Source organism: Rhea americana, unplaced genomic scaffold (genome assembly GCF_003343005.1).
Source record: "Rhea americana isolate MKP2758 unplaced genomic scaffold, rheAme1 scaffold_305, whole genome shotgun sequence".
Taxonomy (NCBI): domain Eukaryota; kingdom Metazoa; phylum Chordata; class Aves; order Rheiformes; family Rheidae; genus Rhea; species Rhea americana.
This window is the reverse complement of record NW_028186430.1, coordinates 772,015-796,948: the sequence shown is the minus strand read 5'-3', so window position 1 is coordinate 796,948 and position 24,934 is coordinate 772,015. Positions and strand designations below refer to the sequence as shown.

The 24,934-nt window shown below is 40.5% G+C and overlaps 1 protein-coding gene across 1 annotated transcript; it reads left to right on the top strand.

Annotated features, from left to right (window-relative positions):
* Positions 1-6: 6 nt before the first annotated feature.
* COG7 (component of oligomeric golgi complex 7) lies at positions 7-24,934 on the top strand. The gene is made up of 17 exons (XM_085309868.1): positions 7-188; positions 587-735; positions 1,239-1,355; positions 1,541-1,709; positions 3,558-3,640; positions 4,433-4,555; positions 6,647-6,845; positions 8,939-9,066; positions 9,682-9,836; positions 11,009-11,125; positions 11,623-11,688; positions 13,930-14,116; positions 15,311-15,451; positions 15,894-15,977; positions 17,872-17,986; positions 20,997-21,140; positions 23,507-24,934. The coding sequence occupies exons 1-17, from the start codon at positions 23-25 to the stop codon at positions 23,671-23,673; spliced, it is 2,310 nt and encodes a 769-aa protein (XP_085165994.1). The 5' UTR covers positions 7-22; the 3' UTR covers positions 23,674-24,934.

Genomic DNA, 24,934 nt, shown 5'->3' with positions numbered 1-24,934 from the left:
CGGGAGGAGCGCTCGTGCCGCCATGGATTTCTCCAAGTTCCTGGCCGACGACTTCGAGGTGAAGAGCTGGGTGAACGGCGCCTTCAGGGCCGTGCAGCAGGAGGCCCCGGGAAAAGTGGATGCCCACGCCGCTACCCTGGTGATGAAGCTGCAGCTCTTCATCCAGGAGGTCAACAACGCTGTGGAAGGTGACGCTTCTGTCCCGCTGAGTTTAACGTACCAGTGCCAGCTAGGCAAGGGGCAGGTCCTGTGGCTGATGGCAGCTGCAGTGCTAGTTACAGCCGGGCATCTCGGAGATGCCTGCTTTGTAAGTGCTGAACGTGCCCTTGCGGACCTGCTCTGTCTTCCGTTATATCTGTCAAGCTTTTATTCCCCTGTAATAATGATTATTTGTATGCTTAATGTTATCTATATGTTGTTATAGATGTGTTTTAAATGCTGAAAAACGATTGTTTCTGCTATGCCTAATAAACACTTCAAATTTATCAAGAACTATGACAATTTAAAAAAAAATATATATATATAAATGAATATTCACACAAGGTTTATGGGTCTCTTTTCACTGTATTGCTTTGTGTTTCTATAGAAACMAGTCATCAGGCTCTCCAGAACATGCCTAGAGTCCTCCGGGAAGTGGAAGCCTTAAAGCAGGAGGCAACGTTCCTGAAGGAGCAAATGATCCTTGTTAAAGAAGATATCAAGAAATTTGAAGAAGACACAGCTCAGTCAATGCAGGTAGATTCTTGCCTCACTGAGCATTTATCCACAACTTGTGAAATTCTGAGGTTTCCAGAGTTGTTCATATTGAACAATCTTGTGAACTCAGGATGCATGAAAATGCTTTCTTAAGTATTGATAGTAGTAAAAGTGGGCAAGCCATGGATTGGCTTAATTCGCATTTTCTTACCAACAGCTAATTTTATTTAATTTATGGTTGCTGTTACATAATGGTAACACTGTTCAATTTTTTGTGTATTCTTGTTAGTATGGGGATGCATAGCACTTTTCAGGCAAAAACAATACTGATTATACAAATCTAGAATTTAAAATAACTTTTTGTTATTTGACTTTGGAAGTTGATTTAACATCTGTAATTCTTTCAGCTAGCTTCTTTCTTCTTGTTACAGGCCTGACTTTTTCAGACATTTTGTAAAATCCAACCTAGAAATAACTCCCTTAGTATAAGCATCCAGTCATTTTTTGTTTCAGTAGGCAACAATTCTTTCTCTTTTTCTCAGGTCCTTGTAGAGATCGATCGAGTGAAATCTAGGATGCAACTGGCTGCTGAGTCGCTCCAGGAAGCAGACAAATGGAGCACATTAAGTGCAGATATTGAAGAGACTCTTAAAACACAGGTAAAATACCACATTGYTCTTTTTGATCTTTGGGCCTTTGCCTTTCTAAAGAAACTGTATTTAAAGTAAGTTCTTCAAGTGACTTTGAAACCTGCTCCTGCTTGTAAAACATCATTGTGGAGCATGGATATTAATGCTTTCTAACATTATGTTAAGTAACCTTGTTGATTTTCTTCTGGTGGCAGGATGTATCTATGATTTCTGCCAAACTCACAAGCATGCAGAGCAGTCTGGCCATGCTTGTGGATACACCAGATTACTCTGAGAAGTGTGTGCATCTTGAGGCTCTGAAGAACCGACTGGAGGCCATGGCCAGCCCTCAGATTGTTGCTGCTTTTAATACTCAGTCTGTAGGTCAGTAAGGCTTGATGCTATTTACTATCAGTGCAAAGTTTATCTACTTTGAAAGGTAAAATGTTSTTTGGGAGGGGAGTGTATGTCCTGAAGGCTCCTGGGATGGGGTTATGTGCTCTTTCTGGTGGAGCTAGATGCTATGAAATGTTATGTGCTCTGCAGCTGCCTGCAGTCCAGTTTGTCTTTGRTTTCCTATCTGCTGTACCTATGGTTACTAAGGGAAATAAGGAAAACATGAACTGACTTTGTAGACTGYGTAGCTTTACGTAGATATTTGAAACACAGGTGCTGAGTCAGGGCGGTCCTGCTCTTATAGTTCAGTTATGCTGTGGACACCCTCCAAAAGGGAAATGCTACTCAATTAGGCAGAAGACCTCTCCTTTGCATTGTTGTAGTGCTGCTGGACATATCTGTTACAGTTTGGTGTTGTACTCTGGTTGGAAATTTRTTTAGAAATGCTCTGACTCCATACTGTCCTATGAAATTGTCTTATAAACTCTCCTTTCTTTAGAATGTCATTTGACATTTTTTAGTCTGCTCTGTGCGCTCTTTCTTCCCTCTCCTACCGTCATAGTACTTCTGGAAAATGCKTATTCTATTTGTTGCTTCTCATCTGTGTGCACCTAGAGATCTCATTAAAGATCCAGTGCTATTGTGCTGTTGCTGTGCAACATTCCTCGGAGTTCACATCTAAGTAAAGACAAGTTATAGCAGCGAGTGACTGCAGACAGCAAGAGGGAGAGGAGTGCTTCTCGTGAATCCTTAATCCTTTGCACAGATYTTTCTCTTCTCTCTTCCACTCCTTTTCTGGCTTTTCTTCTTTGCACAAGACCCTTTTTCTTAGGCTGTGTTCATCAACTTTCACAGCTGGTCACTTKCTTTCCTTCTGCTGTTGCCTTTTACAGGCAGATTCAAGACAAAAAGATGATGTTTTGGAATATTTTCTCTGCTTAGCATTAAAGTAATAGGATATTCATATGTTCCAAGGGTTCTCCAGCAAAGAAACCGTATCAGTGGAGAAAGCTACTGGCAACAGATGTGCTGAGACATGGTCCTTTTCCTGGGCAAACTCTTCAGATTAATTCACTTTGAGCATTGTTCGCATTCATTTTTAAAAATTTGTTCTGGGCACATGGAGACATGTTTTGTTTTGTTTTGTTTTTCCTTACTGAGTTGCATTTTTCTCGTGCTTTTTAGGAAGTCCTTTTCTTTTTTAATGTTCTAGTTCCCACAAACTCAATACGAGTCAGTAAATATATCCCCAGAGCATTTGTATTCTGTGACTTCTACAGTTGTAGAGTATCTAAGTTACTTACAATGTTCAAGTTTCATAGTCTCCCTCTGTGTGCTGCTTGAAAAATAAATAAGGTGTACTACTAATTTCTCTGAACCTCTGTATGTTTTGTGGGTAGAATTGTAGTCATTGCTGAGGCAGCTAGTTTAGATATCAGTTTGTGAGGAATAGTGAAAACAAAACTGAGGGCTTCATGAGGTATGYGTTTTGGTTTTGCAGATAGTGCTTGTTTTGGGAAAATAATGATTTCCTGTCAGGAAATATACTGTTTTTATCTGTCTTACATGAGAAACATTTTCTGGTTTAAAAAGTTAAATTAATTCATCATAAGTCTGATACCTGTTCTCATTTGAGTGTTGGTCTTGGGCAGCTCTGCTCTTACTTGAGAAGACAAGCAAATAAAATAAAAGATGACAGTTCTGTCTTTCTGTATGAGCCATGGTGCATATTCGCTAAATAGAGAGAAGAATTTTTTTGCTCAATTTGGWGTATATTCTATCTCGCCCTTAGCTTTGGACCTGACCTTTTAACTGTCTATTGTTTRTTTTATTTAGATCAGGCAAGAATGTTCGTTAAAGTCTTCACTGAAATTGATCGGATGCCCCAGCTTCTTGCATATTATTATAAGTGTCACAAGGTAATTATTTTTTCTCTTGATAATATTTTAATGTGGAGAAATGGAAAATTGAATTCTTGCTTGAGTGAAACTGTAGGGGGTGCTGCTACATCAAGTATTCTACCTTTTGTATCCAAAAGGGGGTGGAATCTGTTTTTCCATATTTCATTCCATGACTTCCCTTTCTGGCTCTTCACAACTTTGTTTACTCCCCGTATTTTGAGAGTAATTCTCCATTGAGAACTTCGTATTCCTTCTTAAAGTAGTCATAGGATATGTGCATTCTGCTTGGCTTCTCCCTGCGCGTTATAGTTGTTCTTGTTCCACTTTTCTTGGATGTAGCTATGGCAGTAATAACTTTATTGCTGCAACTTGCCAGCTGCTGACTTCTGTAAACTCTTTTCAGGTAAGATTAAAGGTTGGAATTCCAGACAGTTCAGTAGTCATAACCTGATCCTCAAAAGTTCTCGCATGACTGTGACTTTTGAGGATTAAGTTCAAGGCAGGGGCTTGCCAAGTATTTCAACTATTATGTGGGGATATCAATTACGATCTCATTTTATGAGTAAAATACCAATGTTAATTAAATCTTTGGATCAAGTAAGAAGCCTCTAGCTTGATGCTGAAAGTCACTTCCTTCTGGGGTGCTGAATTATAGCAAAGAGTTACGTTGAAATCTGCAGAGGGGAGTGAGGATGAGCATTGTGTTTCAGCAAAAGTGATTTGCATGAGAAGTTCCTGATTCAAAATAATAAAGCCTAGATCTGTGACCTGTTCGTTCTGCTCTCAGAATGGTTCTTATTACCCTTGCAGGTGCAGCTGGTTGCAGTGTGGCAGGATCTTTGTCAAAGTGACTTAAGCTTACATCGTCAATTGACTGAACTGTATGACACGCTCCTTGGGACCTGGCACTCACAGCTTCAGTGGGCAACACAGGTGCAGTCACTACTTAAGTTTGGTGCAGTGTTCAGGAGAAAACAAGATTGAATTTCTGTAAAGCTCAGAATAATTCACTGGTGTTCAGTTATAAAGRACTGGGCTTGCAACCTACCTTCAGCTTCTGGTCTAACTCTTGCAGACAAGATTTAATTTCTGGTGCTCTACCTACAACAAGGGTGCTGCGTTACTGCTATTAAAGCTGCTCTATCACTTTCATCTACATCTTAAATTAAATCTAGTTTGTTGGTGTTGCAAATATGTTCTGTAGCAAAACATTTGAAATGCCTGAATTGCTTTTTCAATTGTTCTAGAGGAAGCACTCAAGGTCATGATAAACTGGCTCATGTCACTTTGYGTGAAACTGGTTCATGTAATCTTGTATGAGGTGTCTCAGTGGTTCTGCTGACACCCTTGGAATTTGTGTGCTTTTTTTCTTGGCAAGAATAATGTAGAATCCAAAAAAGTTATTGTTCTTTAGTGAAATGAAGAAATTGGTTAATTTTGTCGAGCCTKTAAGAGCCTTCATCCATGAAGGGTAGGAGAGATTCTTATCTTCATGTTAAGAAGCCTGGTGCAAGTGCTAGGCCCATCCTGCAAAGGAGCTCAGTGCTTACTTGAAATAATGTATTTTTTTCTGCTTAATGATTAGATGTGAATTACAGGTCAGATGTCAACTAACGATTTAGTGGATGTTCTTTAAACCGAGGGTTGTGAGAGAGAAATGTCACGTGGCATATGTCATTCAGTCTCCTGTGCTGCTTTTGCTTTCTGAAGAATTGTTTGACRTTTTCTTTTCCGTGCTATCCAGTATCTGTGGTCTTTTTGCTGCTTTTGCTGCAGGAGATTAGCGGTGGTCTCAGCTTTTACAGTGATAAGAGAGCAGAACTGAGAGAAGAGCTGACCAAAGAGTTTGCAGTAAAGGGCCGTAAAATGCTGCACTAGAAGACTTGAGGGTGATGCATGTAAATAAAAGTTCCCAGCTGATTACAATCTTTCTAGCCTGCTTTCCTGTGCTGCCTGCTGCCTGTCTAACCAGTAATTTGGCTCATGATACAGTACTGTTTTCTCCGTAATCTACCCGTAGGTGCATTTTTTTTTTTTCTCCAACGTGCCTGTTTAAACTGAGAGCTCTATTTTCAAATGCCCTTTTCTGCCAGATGGTTGTTTCAGTGACTTTAGTGCCTACATTCCGCTGGATTCTGTTTATGACCTATTTTCTAGTTTGTTGCTGCTATATTCAAAGTATAATTTCAATGGTGAAATAGCCATTGTAATCAGGCTCTCCTGTGTGCTAGGTCAGTGAGGTTATGGCAGTCTTGGGAGACTTTCTTTTTTGTTTTGTTACCCTTTGTGATTTTTTTCAGATTTGTTTTGTTCCTTTTTGGTTGGGATTACATGTCACCTGAAGAATCTGCCAGTGTGATCTATTTATCTCTATTTCTCCTCAGCAGAGAGAGAATTTATGTTAATTCTTTGAATTGTCAAAGGATAATCAGCTAAACCCTGTTTTGGGGGATGCTTTAATGTTTCTTGTGTTTTTGYAAGGTTTTGAAAGTTCTTGGATGGTTTCTAGTAATGAGGGCCAAATAGCATTAGCTGCTTCTATGCCCATTGTTGCCACTGGTTCAGTTTTCTGTGCTGTGCATGGAGAAGTCCTCATAGGGCKGCTGCTGCTTTCTCCCCTGACTCTTTACTCCTGGCTTACAGCTGCCTGCCTCTCTGCTGACAGCATTCACAAACCTGTCTGTTCCACCTCTTCTGTTCTGCCTGTTTCAGGAGGTCACATTCCTGTGGCAGGTGCATAAGGGAGACTCCGGTGGACATGGTTGCCCCTGGGAAATGGTGCTGCTTGTGGGAAGGTTGCTTCTGCCAGTGGGGCAGCAGCACATATTCAGGAGGGGTGAAGAAGGTATCAGTCTCTCAGCTGGCAGAATTTGCTCGGTTTGGAGTAGGACAGTTTGTTAGTGTATTTGCTGACGCAGAAACAGGCAACTTCTGTTATGCAGACCTGTTTGGAAGCTATCAGCCTCTTATAGTGTTCCTTTGAGATAGCAAGTGCTTTTGCTAATAGCTTTTCTTTTWCTATAGGTTTTCAAGAACCCCCATGAAATTGTGACTGTGCTGTTGATTCARACTCTGGCAGCCTTGGTGCCTTCCATCCCTGTCTGCCTCAGCACTGCCTTGGAGAGACTAGGTCAAGAAACCAAACTGAATAAGCTACTGGAGCTCTATGATGCCACCATCCACTTTGCAAAASGGCTGGAAATAGCAATGCTGCCAAACCTGAGTAGGATTCTTGCATTGAATTTTCTTATATTCTGTTTTGTCAGCATCTTTTAAAGTTCTATTGTGCTATTTTGTTTCATTTTTACATGGAAGATGTGTTTATTTCTTTTATAGTATTTACCAGTTATGGTAAATACTCAGTTATGTAGCATTTGTGCCTTTGTGTGTGTGTATGTATATATATCTTTCACTAAATATATTGACACAATACTGAATGAGTTTACTGAAGCAGAGCTGTTCTAGCCTGCTTGCTGCCTTGGGTAAATAATATTTAGCGCTTTTCCTTTTACAAGCATTAGTATATCTACTATCTAATGGATGAGGAAATGTCTCTAGGGAAGCTGTCTGTAAAACCTATTGTGAAAGATCACAAAGAATAAAAGTTCAGGAGTTCCCTGGAATTAAAGCCACGCCTTTCTAAACAAGAGAAAGCCTGCTTGAAAGCTACTTCCACTAGATTTCTAAATTTTACCTGCAGTTGATCTTGTTTGATCATGTTTTAATCAAAAGAAAATGCAGGGCCAAACATTATTTCTGATCTGTGTTGTTTATTCCCTCGCAGTATATTAGATACTTGATTCAAAAACTAACTATGCTTTCTTTGCTCTACACTGTTTATCGTCTCGTTTTGGTCACAGATTGATGAATGGTTCCCACAAAGGACAAAGTAGTGAGATGCTGTGTTTATGTAGTTTTATGCCTAATGTAAACTCTTGGCTATTTATAGTGTTTTACTAATTTGATTATGCCCCTTCAAAGACAAGGTATAGGAAGATCCTAAATTAAAGCTAATGGAGCATTCCTAATGCCATGTTTCCTGTGTTTGGTTCTCTGTAACATTGTCTTGAGCTGTTTAAACCCAGATTCTTACTTGATTATGTAAATTATGATTGCTGGGCAATTTCAGGGAGTGTGACTGTCATTCTGTTTGTCGTCTTTGTTTTCTGTGTGATTCACTGTGCACTCTTGGCAGTCTTTTTCTGTCCTTGGCTTGGCTTAATTTGTGGTTGATAATAGAAATGATTAAAAAGAACTCAGGAAAAATAATGTCAAATTCTAGAAGATGCAGGCACTAACTTGCCAACTGAGTAAAAAAAGAAAAAGGTTATATTCTTTTTTTATATCTCCTGTGCTGTGAGATGAGATGTTTGGGAACAGAAGTATCTCAAGAATGGAAAAGTCAGGTGACTCAGAAGCACAGGGTCAAACTAGTTCTTATGTGTTCGGGGTTCAACCTGAATTATCCTATGATTCATAACTGGAAGGGACCTCAGAAGATCATCTAGTCCAACCTTCTGTTCAAAGCAGGGTCCGCTGTGAGGTGAGACCAGGTAACACAGGTCTTTGTCCAGTCTGGTCTTGAAAACCTCAGAGCATGGAGATTACACAGTCTCAGGACAGCCTGTTCCTGTACCATTGCTTGACTGTCCTCATGGCGTAAGAGTTTTTGCTTATAACCAGGATCTGACGTAGTTCTGGTTTGGTGCTAGTTTAAGTTTGGCAAAACTTAATAGTAACATCTGATATCCAGGTCTGGTTTGACAAATAACGGTTCRGATGTATTTCTAATTTGGGTTTGCTGCAGTTCCTAGCTCAACAGAATGACAGTGAGATGCTAAGCTCACAGTTTACATTCAGCTCTGACTGATGAATGCTGTGAATGAGTAGTCCTAAGTGGAATGAGTTGGTGTCAGTTATTTTACATGTGGACCAGGCTCATTGCTAAATGAGGCTTTCCCCTGTTTTAGGTTGTTTCGATTACATGTTCACTTCTCAGATGGTTTCCATATTTTCCCTCTAATGTAGGTTGGAATGTTTGATAGATTTTTGTCAACTAGGCTGTTCTGGAGCAGTTGGTGATAATTTTCCTGAAGTATTTGTTGAGATCGAGCATCTTGGTTTTAAGAAGCAAGTGGAGATAATAGCCTTGTTTTAAATAAATAATTAAATGTATAGTTGGGACTTAAAGCTGTTGGGCAGCATTCCAAGTTTATGTGGTTAGCATACTCTAACTGAAGAAGTCTTGCATGTGGCTTAAAAGATTTTTAGTAGCACATTCATTTATTTTTAAACTAACCATGTGATTCTTTGTAGAGGAGCAGAACTTGGTAAAAGTAATGGAACTGATAGAAGCAGTGTATGGTCCATATAAGCCCTACCAACTTGAGTATGGAGAGCTGGAAGAAGAAAATCTCCTCATTCAAATCAGTGCAGTGCCCTTGGTAATGTAACAGTCTCTGTCTGTTTAGTGGGAGGCCATGGCAGGGGAAAAGTTTGAAGCTACTGCTACCTACAAGGGTCTTTGTCACAGTTATTGCTCTCTTTTCTTCTTTAATTGTTTGATGTTATTTCCTGTTTACAGTATCACTTGATACTGTTGTTTTAACTAAATTTTGTTTCAGAAATAGTTAATTTCAGCAGTGTTGTCAGCTCACAGGTAACCCCTTTGTTCTGCTCTTTCATCCAAAACCAGCACTGTGTGCATCTGCTGAAAAAAGACTTTACCAAAATATTACCATCAGCCAAGAGACTACCTCAGGTTCCTGAGAATTTATTAAGAACAAGGTGGGAGGAAAGTCCTTTGTGTGGAAGATTCTGCTGTTGGAGTAATAAGACTGTTTTTACTTGAAGGCCTGGTAAACATAGGATTAGGCAGCCTGACTTATATACAGTCTCGGTGCAGGAGAATGGAAAGAATCAGAACTGTTCTCCCTTAAATGCTTCACAAGATTGCACAATGCCAAGAGGAAGATCTGTTACACGGAATGTCTCTTAAAGAGTCTGGACACTCACTGAAAGAAGAGTTGGGCTCAACCCTTTTTGTTGTTGTTATTTAGGAGCATTGGGAAGTAATTGACTGCGTCCAGGAACTAAACCATTCCGTGAACAAACTCTTCATTCTGGCTTCTGGAGCCATCGACAACTGCATTAAACTCACTGATGGACTGGGAGTGTGTGGGCTTCTTAAGGCCCTGAGAGCTCTGTTCACAAAGTAAGGTGCTTTTAGTTACACTGTTGCTTTTATCCTAAGGGGGTAGCAAGCATTCAGGTTGTAGACAAGAACTTTGTGGTTTATGAAATACSACAGAGTAACAGAAGTGCCTGTAACTACTATGTATGAATCATCTGATATCCCCCATCTATGCTTAATGCCATTAGGGACTATTTCTTAGTGGAAAAAAGGAAGATTTTTATGGCTAAARGGAAGACTTCTCTCAGCTGCTTTTTATTTCAGTTGGGTTGATTTACCATTCTTAAAGATACCTTTGGAGGGAAAAATGTTTCCAAGAACCTAATACAAAAATGGCGAACTAGGCTGCTGAAAGTAGAACTTAGTGCGGAAATGTATACTTACTGGGACAAATGATCCCAATATTCAGAATCTGCCTGAAGTGCAAGATGCCCTAGTGAGTGAGGTTCATGGCAAGTTTTTTAATTAAAAAATATAATTCACCACCCACTTAGATGTATTCCAGTACTGACTACTTTCATATTCTTTCCCCATATCAAAAGAGCTGCTTACAAGGTATAAACTAAGCTGTTACTTTACTGCCCTGGATAGGGAAAGAGGAAGGCATACTGCTCTAATCTCAACTTCTTTATGGGTAATTACATATCAGGGTGCGTGCCTCCAGCTTATGGACATTATGTTTAAAATAAAAAAAATGTTGAGGAGGACAAAATGTTCCTTTTTATGCATGTTCTTATCTGGGGAGTAGCTGAGAAAATAAACTCACAAGAGGCTGTGGTCCTGTGTTCCTAGAGTAAGGGCCAGCTGATGCTGGAGCAGGAGTACCTTATAAACTTTGTCTGGTATCTCCTTGGAGACGTGATTAGCGTAGTGATGATAAAAATGTCTTACTCATAACTCATCATAGGAGAGAAGGGTTACCCATATGTTACTTATRTGCAGCAAATGTAAGTAGCCACACTCTGTTTCTGCTGGTGTAGGCTTGCGTGGGCTGTGGCTGGTCAGTTCCTCACATGCATTTACTTGTACTGGAAAAACTAGTTCTCTTTCGAACTGTTCTTCTTTTAATGTCTCTGGTTCTTATTTGTCCCTTGTTGAGAACAGAATGAAGAGGTCGCAGAAGATGTAGTTACGCTGCTCTCCAACCTATAGTTTTACTCCAGTATCTATTGTTACTCCATTTCTCCATGTAGGTATACGTCTGACTTTACAAATGCTTTGCAGTCTATACGAAAGAAATGTAAACTGGATGATATCCCATCAGATTCACTTTTCCAAGAGGACTGGACTGGTTTCCAAAACTCTATCCGGTAAATGAGCATTTTTGCCTGGTTCAGAAATTATTTTTGTATGAAATTTGGAAGGGAATTACCTGGGGTCAGTTTACCCAAATTCTGGGAGCAGAATACAGTGCTTTGCCCACTTTAGCTCCAGTGCTTCTGGGTGTGACTGTGTTTCAGGTTGCTGTGAGCACAGTAAGTGCTATRAGTAAGTGCGTTTGGAGCAAGACTGTATGTCATATCACTTGAAGTATCAGCAGCTCTTTCCAGTGACACTGAGCTGGCCTTAGCTATGGTAGAAATAAGTAGCATGTGGATGAGGCTGACAGGCAAAAAAATTCGGCAGCAGGACATAATGGAATGGATTCAGAGTTAATAGTCGAATTAAAAAATGTGTCCCCTGTGGGGACTTTTTGTTTGTTTTGTTTTTTAATTTCCTGAAGCTTGTCTGAAATGGGTAGTCTGAGGGGCCTGATATTATCTGCCTCAAATTTTATAACATATATTTTTGTCTTGTTCTTTCCCAGAATAATTGCTACTTGTGGTGAGCTGCTTCGTCAGTGTGGAGACTTTGAGCAGCAGCTAGCCAACAGGTAAGCATTGCTGAACTTGCTGCATGAGAGTCAACACTGGTATCAAGTCAAAAGAAAACAAACTCCAAGGTGCTTTTAGTGTGTAGACCACTGAGGGAGCACAGAGACACTATACTTTAATAATTGCAAGGAAGTAGTAGTATGGTTTAGAGTGCACAGCTTCAATCTAGTTTGTGCTCTGCCAAGGCTTCAGTGTAACAACAGCCAATAAAACATGACAAAAAAGTCAAAGCAGTAGTATGCAATATCACAGGATTATTAGGCAAAGTTACAATTGGGAAGTATGGAGCATGTGTGTCCTTTTTTTTTCTTTTTTTTCTTTTTTTTTTTTTCCCTGGGGGCACAATTGTGTAGGAATAGTCTGTGCTTTTTTTTTTTTCCTATTATTTTTTCCACTCCTCTTTCTTTTGAAACATCAAAGATGGGTCACTGACTGGTTCACTTAGTCCAGAGTCCAGTGCTCTGAGCTAGTGATAAGAACCCTTTTTCTTGGACACCTGGCTGGTGTACTTTATTTACCTGCTGGACGTCAAGTGGACTGCCATTCTGGAGTCAGGAGGGAATTTTCCACCAGATCAAATTGGCAAGATTCTGACTTTCTTTGTGACATGGAGCATGAATCATATACTGACATGAATCAAGGTGTGCCTCAACTGATCAATTCCGTGTAACTTGAGAAGCCTCAAGCAGGGGCAGCATGTAGATATTTTGTTGCTTGTAAGCAGTGCACTTTTCAGCCTCTTGCACATCAAAATGCTTTAGTTTGACTTGAGTGCCWATGGTTGGTACAAGACAGTGGCCTGCAGAACACAGGAGGATGGGTTTGTTCCATATTTTCTAAACCTTCTGCGAGCACAGTTATCCCTTTTTCAACTCAGTATTTGAGCAGTTTTCAGCTGCAGGACAGAAGTGAGATTTGGCTATAATTAGTGCCAGCCACCAATGGATACCCTCTCCCTTGGAGGAACTCTTAGGTAGCATTGATATTTAAAGGCTGTTAGCAGTTCTTGAGTAGTTAAAACTTGCAGCTGTTTTTCAGTTTCCTCTCACTTCCCTGGCCTGCAAGAATTAACCTTGTGCTGATTTCCACCTCTGACCCTCCCCCACCTTACTAACTCCTTGCATCCCATTTGAAAGCTTTGGTCACCTTGTGGAAGGCAGGAATTTTCCCTAGTAAAGCTTCCACTAGCCTCCACTCTTGRGAGCTGTGATGCAGATCTGAGGAACACCTCACTGGCAAAGTTTCCATATAGGAAGATTTATTCTTCTGCCACAAGCAGCCTGCAAGGCAATCAGGACTACTCTAGGTACAGTTTTACAGGTGCATTAAATTGCTTCAGGTYATTGTTGTCATTGAAAGGAGAGGTCCTTTCCTTTCCTCTACTCACCTTGTGTGGTTTTAATCCTTCCTTGCACTGATTCCAACAGTTTTCTGTAGCCACAAGGTAAGYTGGATCAATTTTCTGATCTGACCAAAAAATAACCTTCTTTTGCAAAGAGGAATGCTTTTCAATTAGATCGACATACTGACAGTCTGAATCAGTCTACACAAACACTAATAGCAATGCAAAGGATAGAGGAAGTTCAGGGGCAGTAGCTTGRCTTCTGGTCTTAAGCTGTTCACCAAACCACATTCTGAGCTACCTGATGATCAGATCACATAAAAGACTTGTTCCACAAATCTACTGTTTCTGAGACCCCAAAGGCAATGGTTACTAGTCTATAGGAGCTTTATTTGCAATGCRTAAGGGAGTGCCCTAATGCTTACTGTTATATGCTTTCCTTCTGCTCTTGAAGCTAAGCAAATCTGTTTTTAAAACCTTCCTACCAATATTTAGAACTACATGATCTCTTTGCAGTGTTTGTGCTAGCAAGTTCTTGCTGTAAATTGATGCAAGTGGCTACTCAGAAGGGTTTTTCTGTGTCTGTGCAGGACTCACTGGGCCTTGTGGTTCCATGTTGCTCTCCAGGAAACTGTAGAGCAACCTGTGACACTGCCTTCTGGCAGTAGGAGGAAAGATGTGCAACTGAATGACCTGTCTCCTTACAGGGTAGGGTAGAGCAATAATCACAGGTCGTATCAAGGAGCGAGTGAGTCAGTGAGACATCAATAGCTTCAGTCACCTCGTTCTTTCTCTCACTGAAGTTGAGATGCTGCTGTAAGTCTTCCTAGAAGCAGCATGAGGGCAACAGTGCTGTTTTAAGAGAATTCTGTTGGTGACTTTGTCTGTTTGTTTTCAGGATTTTGTCAGCTGCTGGGAAGTATCTCTCGGACTCCTACAGCCCTTGTAGTTTTTCTGGCTTTCAAGATACCAGTTCTGCAGAAAAGAGGAGCTCTGTCAAGAACCCCTGGCAGGAATATAACTATCTTTTGAAGGAAAATCAATCTGAGTATGCCAACCTCATGGAAACACTTTACACWCTCAAGGTAGCTTTGCTGTCCAGGAGAACCTGCCTCTATAGCATGATACTGTTTGGCCCACATTTGGTAGATGGGGATTGGATTCCACCTCTAGCCAGATTACATTTCATCTTGAGCTGAAGTCTTTTGATGAGCTATGCTCTGAATCTTCGACAGAGACACCAAACTGTTGAGAGAATGAATTGCCAAAACCCAGGAAGTCTAGGCTCATTTCATCTTTCCCCAGAACCTGGCTATATTCTTTGAACATGCCCATATMAGCTCAAGTGAGAGACATTCTATCACAGAAAGATATATCGAAGATTATATTGAAGCCATCTCAAATTCCAGGCCCCATATACTGGCTTCTCAAGACTGACTTTGCCATTTACATTCTGCTGCCTTATCCATCCTGAAATATAATTCTACCTGATCATTCATGCATGTATCTGTGAACAGGGTCAAATGACTAGTTAACTAATCTTCTTACGGATCTAATTTATGTATATTTGCCTTCATCAGTCACTTACAATAGTAAAGTGAAGGTTATGAGTTCTGTCTTACTTTCTCAAATTGTGTTTTAATTTCTTGTGCACTTAATTTACATGCAACTTGTGCAGCTCTGCTTTTAATATTACGTGATTGACTTTATACATTTGCTAAGTAGTAAAGTCCTATTATGTTTCTTCTTAGGTAGAACTCTTAATTCCATGCAGGGAGTCACTTGGTTGTGCCCTTTGAGTGAAAGGTCATATTTGTTTTTTTCCTCCTATGGCAAATGAAAATACATTATCTGATTTTTTTTTAATAGTTTACCTGACAGAGTATAAGCAGCTTTTTGTGCTTTTGTCCACTCTTCACTTCTGTGCCCAAAGAAGGAATGAAAATCTSGGTGACTGGATTTGATTTAATTTTTGATCACTGCTAGGGAGGTTGTAAAACAGATGTAGTGCAGTGTGGAACTCTTATCTTTCCCTGGAGCCTGGCATAGGAAGAATGTGGTGGTGATTCTTTTTCCACCTTTCAGGGAGCCTTGCGCAGTTGGCATCTTGAATACGTAGTGTGAATAGGGCTCTCTGAAGGAAGCATGTTGTGCCATTGCAGAGAAAGGCTCTTTTGTGTTAGGATGGCCTGATAAGGACCTCTTTGGGAATATTAACATAGCTTTTCTGTGGCCAGTTTAATGGTATCTGTATGTAAACATTTTTGTGTGTGTTTTAGGAAAAAGGTACAAGTAACCACAACCTGTTGTCTTCATCTCGATCTGCCCTAAACCGCCTCAACCAGCTAGCACACCACTTGGCTTTTGATTCCGTTTTTCTTCGCATCAAACAACAGCTCTTAATCATTTCTAAGATGGAGGTGAGTAATGGTTACACTGATCTGATCTGATCTGAATGGTGATAAGGTTTACCCATGGCATACCTTAGGGCAGAGTACAGCTCAATGCMGCTCACCTTTCTCCTTTCCAGAATATCAAAATATTTCCCTCTGGTATCACCTTTCTTCCATGAGCTGTGCTCAGTGGAAAAGTTTACCTCCTTCCTTCTAATACAGTCACAGTAGATGACTGTTTGCAAGCTCTGATGTTTTTCTGAGATACTGTTTTTTCCAACCTGTGTGAGCATATATTTTCCATAAGGAGCACTGTGGACAGGGGAAGCAAATCTCCTGCTGTCTGTGCTCTATATTTAAAAGTCTGTGGGTAGTCACAGTTCTTGTCACTAGGTCACCCTTTCCTGGAATATTCACAGACTTCGTGCTCCAGAACTTCATAGATTGGTTTGCATTTTTTGCCTTACAGGGATGGAACTCCAGTGGCATTGGTGAGACCCTGACAGATGACCTGCCAAACTTTAGCCTGACTCCTCTGGAATATATCAGCAATGTAAGAGCATGTAAGGAGTCTCTAGGAGCCCAGTGCTGCACGAATCTCATCTGTGTCTGGCCAAGTTTCTATRAAATCATAGAATTTGTTTAATTTGTTATTCAGTGGTGAGAGATACTGTCAGTGGCCCAGTGCCGATCAGTTTGATTGTGCCATTCTTTATAGCTTTCAAGAAATCACTGTTAAGTTCTGGAATAGCAAAGGAACTTTGGGAGCATGAGGAAAGTGTCCTCTTTTGAACTGCACTATTTGCGGTATTAATTTTTGTAACAAGATGGAAAATGCCAACTTCTGTTTGTAGTGGTGAATACTGAATGTATTTTAATAGTGCAGCTCATGTAGCAGAGAAGTTCCTGTTACGTATGTTGAAGTGATTTAATCATACTGTGAATTTAAAAATTACTTGAACTCTTTCCCTTCTAAAACTTGTGCGACTCACTGTTTTCTCCTTCTGATGGATTAACAATAAAATCTCTTTCTGGTACTGGGATGTCTTGAGTGAAAAAGGAGAATGAGCTGTACCACCTTCTGAATAGGTACTCTTCAATACTGTGCATGCCAAGAGCATTAAAATTGCTCTCCYATTCTCTTGGTTGCTGTTTCACTACCTAATTTGCAGTAATAGTAATAGTAACTTCAGATATTAATATTAGCTATTATTACTCTCAGTGCAAAGTATAATTTGGCAAAAAAGTTTTTAATATTGCTGTCATTCTGTGCATCAGACAAGGGAACAGATTTTTCAAGGATAGACTGCAACCAAAAGCCTTTAGGATTTTAATTTCCTCTAGTGTATGGCCTAAAAACTGTTACACTTGATTTTCAAGCCTTTCTAAAGAAATGGATAGTCAGCCAATATGGGATAAATTTATTACAGTTAGTTCTGAGTTCAGCTATCTGAGCTACTTTTATGAGCTTTAGAAAGATCATGGGCAGTATATCGGGTAAAACTTCAATGGAAGACTGGCACTGAAGTTTTAAGTAACCTTTTTAATTAATACAGTTCACCAAGAGACACTTGTGTGGTTGGCGAGAGACTGGATGTGCTCACTTTAACTGAAAGCTAAAACTGAGATATATATGGTTGTTACTAGATTCTATGAGGAATTAAAGAGCATTTTAACATGTCCAAGGCAAAGAGGAATTTCTGAAAAAATCAGATACAAAACATCTGTTTTCTGATATCTTTTAAGATCTACCCTTTTAACTTCCTGCTGAGTGATAGGTGGGCCAAGACTGAGCCAAAGCTTTGTCTTAGATATTCTTGAAATAAAGCTATTGCATTAGGCAGACKCCTTCCAAAAAACTAAAATACAGTTCAGAAACAAATTGAAGTAGCATGTGCAGAAGAGAGCACAAGTGATACGAGCTCAGAAAAAGCTAYAAATGAATATGCTCTGTAATGTGGAGGCAAAGTATTCAGGACTGTGTTTGCACCTAGGAATTCTGTAGCAGCAGGTAATCACTGTAAAAACAAAGTAGTGTGTGTTATCTGCCTCAAGTTATGTGATATGTTTCAGAAATTCACCATCTTGTCACTTGAATCCATGTTTCTTCTCTTTTTTTTCTTTTTTTTTTTTTTTGGTATCAGTCTTAGATTCTCATCTAGAAAACAAATTGCCGGGAACACTCCAGAGGTCAAAAATTTACTTAGAGTTACAATACAGGTTTTTGTTGCTATGATTGTTTCAATGACTGCTTCTCTCACCTTCTGCAAAAATATTTTTTTTGTACAAAGTATAATGATCTGCAAGAGACATAGTTTGTTTCTGAGCTCGTGTAGGTTAGTGAGCTGCTGTCAAGCTCAACTTTCTGCTTTCAAGTTTGTATTACTACAATTGACTTTTTTTCTTCATTTGTTCAGTGACTCAGCTCTTTTGTGCTTTTCTTCTAGATTGGGCAATATATTATGTCGCTCCCTCTCCACCTTGAGCCGTTTGTCACTCAGGAGGATTCTGCTTTGGAACTGGCATTGCATGCTGGAAAACTGCCTTTCCCCCCAGAGCAAGGTAGGGTGAAACTAGGGAAGTGAAAATGTCTGGGGGAAAGATTTCACGTTTTGGCATTAGGGTRTGATGGATTATAGTAAGGAAGTTGTTTGAGATCCATTTCCTACTGTTTATTCATGATGTTTCTTTCAAGAGTCTTCTGCTGATGAGTCTTCTCTTATGAAGTTCAAAATTAGCGTTTAAGTAGTTTGTTGTGTTTCATTTAACCCTCAGGAGACAACTTTTGCTCTGCAAGTGTGGAGAGCAGGAGGCACTGGGGTACCAAAGCCCTTACRTTGCAGGAATTGTGTATGGGTGGTTTACCTAGGTGTTTCCATCTGAGGTAATGAATACTTGGTCCCTACCATTACGCATTTGGAAAATATTTTTCCAAAGTCCTTATCTGACTCCAACTCTAGTTACTGCTTTGATCTTGAGCGTATGAGCAAGACATACCTATATTAAACCTCAAAAAGAAGAGTTTCAGTCTTGCCTCAAATCATCTCCAGCTGCTACTAGAATGATGCTTCAGAAGCAAGAGAAAACACACCCAAAATGCTTGAGAATACAGTTCTGCCAGTTATGTAAGAGGATGAATTCTATTCTGCCTCCTGCAGACAGTGAGCTCAAGTCCTGCAGTTAGASATACAATTACAGTCATCATTGGTGAGTGTTTTGAGGGAGAACAGGACTGCCTGTATTGCCCTTTCCCATACAAGCGAAGSGAGTGAACAGGAAGTACCTGGGGTCAGTTTCCAAGTTCTGAAGAAAACATTTTGGCCATCTAGCCTGATCCTTCTGTACGTAGACTTGTCTATCTTCAGGAAAATACACTAAAGATATTTGAAAAATTATCAGTTGTCCRTGTTCAGGTTCAAGATTTAGAAGACTTGGCTTTATATGAAGACAAAAGAAAATATATGGAGTGCTGAGCATCTCATTAAGACTTCTTTTTGCAGTCTTTGGTCACTTTTGTTGCCCGTCTTCTGTTTCCAGTATTTTCACATATTTCTTGAAATGGGGATATCAGTATGCAATACGATTTTCTATCTGTGGTTTTACTAATACTATGTAAAGAGATGAGATTGCTTTTCTAATTTGGTTTGATGGCCATACTTCATACTTTGCTAGATTACATCAGCCTTTTTGCTACAGCCCTGTGCTGAGAACCTGTGTCTAAGTGAAAATCCCAGTGGCACTGAAGCCTTTCCAGAGTTGCTGCTTTTTGGGACAAGAATCCCCTGGCTTCTTGGTATCTGATTACATTGGCTTGTATTTGGCAGCATTAAAATGTACTTGGTTTGTGTTTAGTTGTATTTGTGTACTGGGAGGTGGCAGGGAGGGAATGCTGTCAACTCATCATCTTTGTTTGAAAGACTTCTAAAGTTAGCTTTTACTACTTCTGCCTCTTACCAGCCTGTCCACTGGAGTATAGTTCACTGAGCAACTTGGTCTGTCTAATAGGTTACTGAAGGTGAGAGACTTGCTCCAGCTTTGCACTCCTGCCTTCTCCCTTGTGCTGGTTCTGGCACTTGCTAAACCTTTGGCAGGGCCATTTCCTTTCATTAACCCCACAGAAAAACATTAACATTTTTTCTGAGCTAATTTTCTGTCAATAAAATGTCAATAAAGTGATTCAGATCACCTTTCCAAGAGGTCTACTTTGCAGCAGAGCTGGCRAGAGTATGCAGCCAGGAATGGGCAAAGAGGAAGCTCATGGCATGTTTAGAAGTGGTGACTTGTTAGATTGGCCAATTTCCTCARTTGGCCAACCTTTCCTCAGAAATCAATTATTCACTCTCAAGAATGGTAATAGTGCTATTTACCTGTAAACATCTTATTTCTTTGCCTCTTTTGACTGAAAATCAAGTGAGAACTATTGCTATTCTCTGTGTGGCATGCTAACTGGAGTCTGTTATAAAGGCTAGGAGCCCAAGGTCAGATACTGATCTATAGTCTGTCTTGCTTTAGGACAGGTTTTGCATCTTCAAGAGCTTCTTTTCTTAAGGGTCCAATCATGTGTTCTAATCTCCATCATCAGATTCTCAGTAAGGACAGGGTTCCGAAATGCTGACTATTTCGTTTAAATTCCATTTTATCTGCAGTTGAAAAAAACGTTAGAGCTTCACTGCTACTACTAATGCCACTTGTGACTCTAGTGAGAAGCTACCTGTCACAATGATTAAAACCCCTGGACTGAAGGAAGTGCAGTGGGGGCTGCTCTTTCAGAGACAGCTGCGACTCTGTAGCCTCTTCAAAGCTTTCTCCCTAGAGCACTTTGCTTTAGACCTGGGGAGTTCTTTCTGGATGTTTTTCCTTAATTTCTTGCAGCAAACTGAGTTTTGGCTCATATTCATTCTTTAGATGACTGTTCTTGCTTGTTGTGTTATTAATCCTTTTGCAGTTAACAACAGTGGCTACATAATGCTTCCCAGCAGGCTGGCAGCATACGATGGTTTTCTGTGGTTAATCTCTTCTTTTGTTTCCTCTGACAATCAGGGCAGTGTAGAGCTTGGTATTTATAGTCTTCCTGAAGCTTACTGAAAATAGACCCTTAAGTTTAGGTTTTAGCATTGTTTTGTCATCTTAAAGCATTTACATGTTTAATAATTCATTAATTTTCAAAATACTGATGAACACAGAATGCATTTAACACTTGAAAAAACTATGAATCATTGTCATTTGAGTAGTCTGTAAACTAGTCCTGGAAGAGACTACATCCTAGAGACCACACTAGGCAGTGCCTGTGATCCCAGCCTGACCACCTGTCATCCCTTCAGAAATTTGTTACCTGGATGAGTAATTAAGGGAATTGTTTTGGTTCTTCAGCTGTCTTTCAATGTTATATGGTATCAAGGAAGATAAATTACAGCTTTGATGRTTTCAAAACCAGCTGACAAACTATCTGAATTCTAGTACCTTCGTGAGTTTTTTTTTTTGAAAAAAATTGTTAACCTTTTATGTCTTGTTACAAAACTACYGAATGCAGGTGAGTGAAACTGCTGACAGCTAATGAGAATTTTCTCTTCAGGAGATGAATTGCCTGAGCTGGACAACATGGCTGATTACTGGCTGGGCTCCATCGCCAGAGCTACAATGCAAACCTATTGCGAAGTCATCCTRCAAATACCGGAGCTTACTGTACATTCAACAAAGCAGCTTGCCACAGACATTGGTAAGCTTGGCACACACGTTGTCCTGAGATCAGCTGCRTGGGCTGTTCTTTTATTATATTTCATTTTTTAAAATTGCAGTGTAAGTTTCTCCTTTAACAAGGGSCATGTGTATCTGATACCTTGCATAGTGAAATGGTTCATGGCTTCTCTTTTGCAAAGTTCTTTGTCACCTCCTTCTTGGAGAAAGAGGTTTTCTGGTAAGTGCTTCTGCTTCTTCAAAGCTTTGTGTTTCTGACTGTGGAAGTCAAGGTCCTTCTCAATGGATAGGATTTCCTTACAAGACAGTCTTAGCAAGAAAGAGATTTGTATATAATCTTTTTAAGTGTGGTATTTTAAGAAGGTGTGGCATTTTAAGAATGCAAWGGGTTCAGGGTTCTTTCTCTTCTCATCAAAGAGTGCTTGCACTGCCTGTATGAGCACTATATGCTGTGTGCTAAGTCTGTTGGGAAGTGCTCCAGTAGATCATTAAGGAGGCAGCTGGCTGATTCCTTGTGTTCACTTCATCACTGTTATTTCTTGCTAGGTATAGGACCTGGTAGCTAATATAAGGAAGATCAGCCAAAGGCCTTCTAAAAGTCATTGTAGAGCACTTAACCAGCACCCTTTTTACAAAAGCTGTAGGGTCAACTCTTCTGCCATAGCTAGTTTATCTTTATACACTAATGGTTCAAGGTGGCTAATGTTACCTTTAGCATGGAGAAATTTTCAGGAACAAAGTGGGGAGATACTGGGAAACGTTGTTCCTCTCTACCTTCTCCCATGTAATGCAGAACAACTGAGGGAGGACTGATAGAAGGTGTTGGAGAAGGTGGAGGATGTGAAGGAGATGTTTTTTCTTATCCTAAGCTGATGATAAAGTCTCTACAGGRCCACTACAGCTGTTGTAAATGCAAGCTGGTCCTTTCTCTGCTCTCAGTCATCGATGCTGACTTCAGTATGGCCAACCTCAAAAATAAGGTTACAGACAATAACTTCTCCCGAGTTCACCTGAAAGTAAGTTTGAATATSAGGGAATTCAGCCTTGAATCTATTTTTTTTGGTGTGGCATAATAACAAAACACTAGATTAGAGGCTGGTTGCTGGACATTCCCCATTCCATCCTTAATTCCCCAGCTGACTTTGAATCAGTGATCTGGAACTCCCTCCTATCTTGACAACCAATCACCCCTGCAAAATTCCCATCTTTGTTGCAGGCTTTTAACTTGCCTTTGAAATCAATTGTGATCCTTTATCTGTGACCTTSGTGACTTTCTACCCTGAAGAGGTGGGTCCTCCCCACAGATACTGAAATATGGCAGAAAGTGCCTCAGTCCTCTGAACAAAACAGTTGTTTAAACTACTGTTCTGAAAACCAAAAATATTTGTCAGTCAGTACAGTTGAATTCCAAATACATTGCAGTTTTCTGTGCGTCTGCGCTGGCAGTGACAAATTTTAGCTGTCCTGAAGAATGAAGAAAAACTTTTATTTGAGTGCTGCTTGCATAGTATCTGTTCTCCATTTAAATACATGTATTTCAGGCTGGAAAGTTGGGCAGAGAGGAACCTCGTGAGGTTCAACAAGGGCAAGTGTGGAGTCCTGCACTTAGGGAGAAATAACCCTAGGCACCAGTACAAGCTGGGGGCTGACCTTSTGGAGAGCAGTTCTGCTGGGGGCAGACCTTCTGGAGAGCAGTTCTGCAGAGAGGGACCTGGGAGTGCTGGTGGATGACAGATTGACCATGAGGCAGCAATGGGCCCATGTGGCCAGGAAGGCCAATGGTCTCCTGGGGTGCATTAGGAAGACTGTTGCCAGCAGGTTGAGGGAGGTGATCCTGCCCCTCTACTCAGCCCTGGTGAGGCCTCATCTTGAGTACTGTGTCCGGTTCTGAGCTCCCCAGTACAAGAGAGACRTGGAGCTACTGGAGAGAGTCCAGCRTAGGGCTACAAAGATGACCAGAGGGCTGGAGCACCTGCCCTACGAGGAACGACTGCGAGAGCTRGGCCTCTTTAGCMTGAAGAAGAGAAGACTGAGGGGGGATGTTATCAATGTGTAYAAGTACCTGAAGGGAGGGTGTCAGGGGGACAGAGACAAACTCTTTTCAGTTGTCCCATGCAAAAGGACTAGAGGCMGTGGGCAGAAATTGAACCACAGGAAGTTCCGCCTGAACATGAGGGGGAATTTCTTCACTGTGAGAGTGTCGGAGCACTGGAGCAGGTTGCCCRGAGAGGTGGTGGAGTCTCCTTCTCTGGAGATATTCAAGGCCCACCTGGATGCAACCCTRTCTAACGTGCTCTAGGTGACCCTGCTGAGCAGGCAGTTTGGACTAGATGATCTCCAGAGGTCCCTTCCAACCTTACTGAWTCTGTGATATCCTTTATCTTTTAGATTATCTAATAAATGTGATGGATGCCCTCGGCCTTCAGCCATCAAGAACACTGCAAAACATTGTAACTCTGCTGAAGGCAAAACCAGAGAACTACCGGCAAGCTGCAAAAAGCATACCCCGCAGAATGGCCAGCAGCGTTGCTGCAATGAGAGGACTGGAATGTTAGCTGTAATGTCCCCACTGCTGGACATCCTTAAAGGGCTTGAACTGATTTTTCTCTTACTCCCTATAAACTTTCTAAGGACAGTGAAGATGTTTCTGGGGATAAGGGGAATTTATTTATGAATAACTTTTATTAAATGTCTGTTTAGGAAAAGCTTGTTCATTTTTTCTGTCTTTAGAAATGAGGAAAGGTGTTTTACAACCAAATTAACTAAAAACTATCTGATTGACCTTGAGTAGGTTGAACAGTGCTGGCTTCTAACCAGAATTAGTCTGCCGCTAGCTGGGAGAGTTCATACTTCATGATGGTGAGATGACTGGCTTTTTCAGAACAGTTTAATCAATTTTGAATCTAAAATTATGGGGTAGGTGCAACATAGATCAACTGATTGGAAGCTCTTCCACCTGGAGGCAGTGGCCATTACTCAAGTCTGTCATTATTCCCCATCTCAAGAAGACAGTRTCTCATCAATTAGTAGAAAATGCATGATCAAACCCAGCTCTGAGAATAAAACCAGTTTTGTAGGATATATTCTACTGCTTAAGGCTATGATAAGTCTAATACGGTTAATGGAGCAATGTTGTTTTCTTATGAAATTTATTAAAGATTGATGTTTAGATCTTTGTAAAAAAGCCTTGTCTAGTTTAAGAATTCTTCCGATGCTTTCACAGCTTTTTTTCTTAGGACAAAACTGRGCAGAATACAAGGAGATCCCAAAACTGGAATGTCAGCAGTGTCTAACCTCATGCATACTCTTCTGTTTTGACTGGGGGCGAGGGGGGAGGAATCTTTGTCTTCCCCTTACCTGTAGCTACTCCAACAGTTTTCTCCTTTTGTTCACCCCAGACTCCTTTGGTGAGTAATTAATTTTGCACTTTCCATTTCTTTGCCTCTTTCCTTAACTTGTTAYAGGCTGCTCTAATCAGTATTTAGCCAGATCCACAAATTTTTCTGCTGTCTTTGCTTTTTGACTGTTTTTTTCTTTCCCACAGCAGCCTGTCTTTTGGACAGCCCTCGCTCTCCAGCTGCCCATCCTCCTTTATTACCTCTTGTGCCTGTGTTGTTGCATTTTGTGGCTCCCCTTTTGGGACTCTCTTGTCTGATGTGTTCTCTGCTGGGTGGCCATATATGCTTAGTTGCTATTGCTGAACTGATGACTGCCCAATCTCTCTCTTCTGGGCAGTCCTATGTCTACTTTTGTTATTCCAACATCTTATGAACACATGTAACATAGAGATACAAGCTTATATTTTTACCAGCTGTA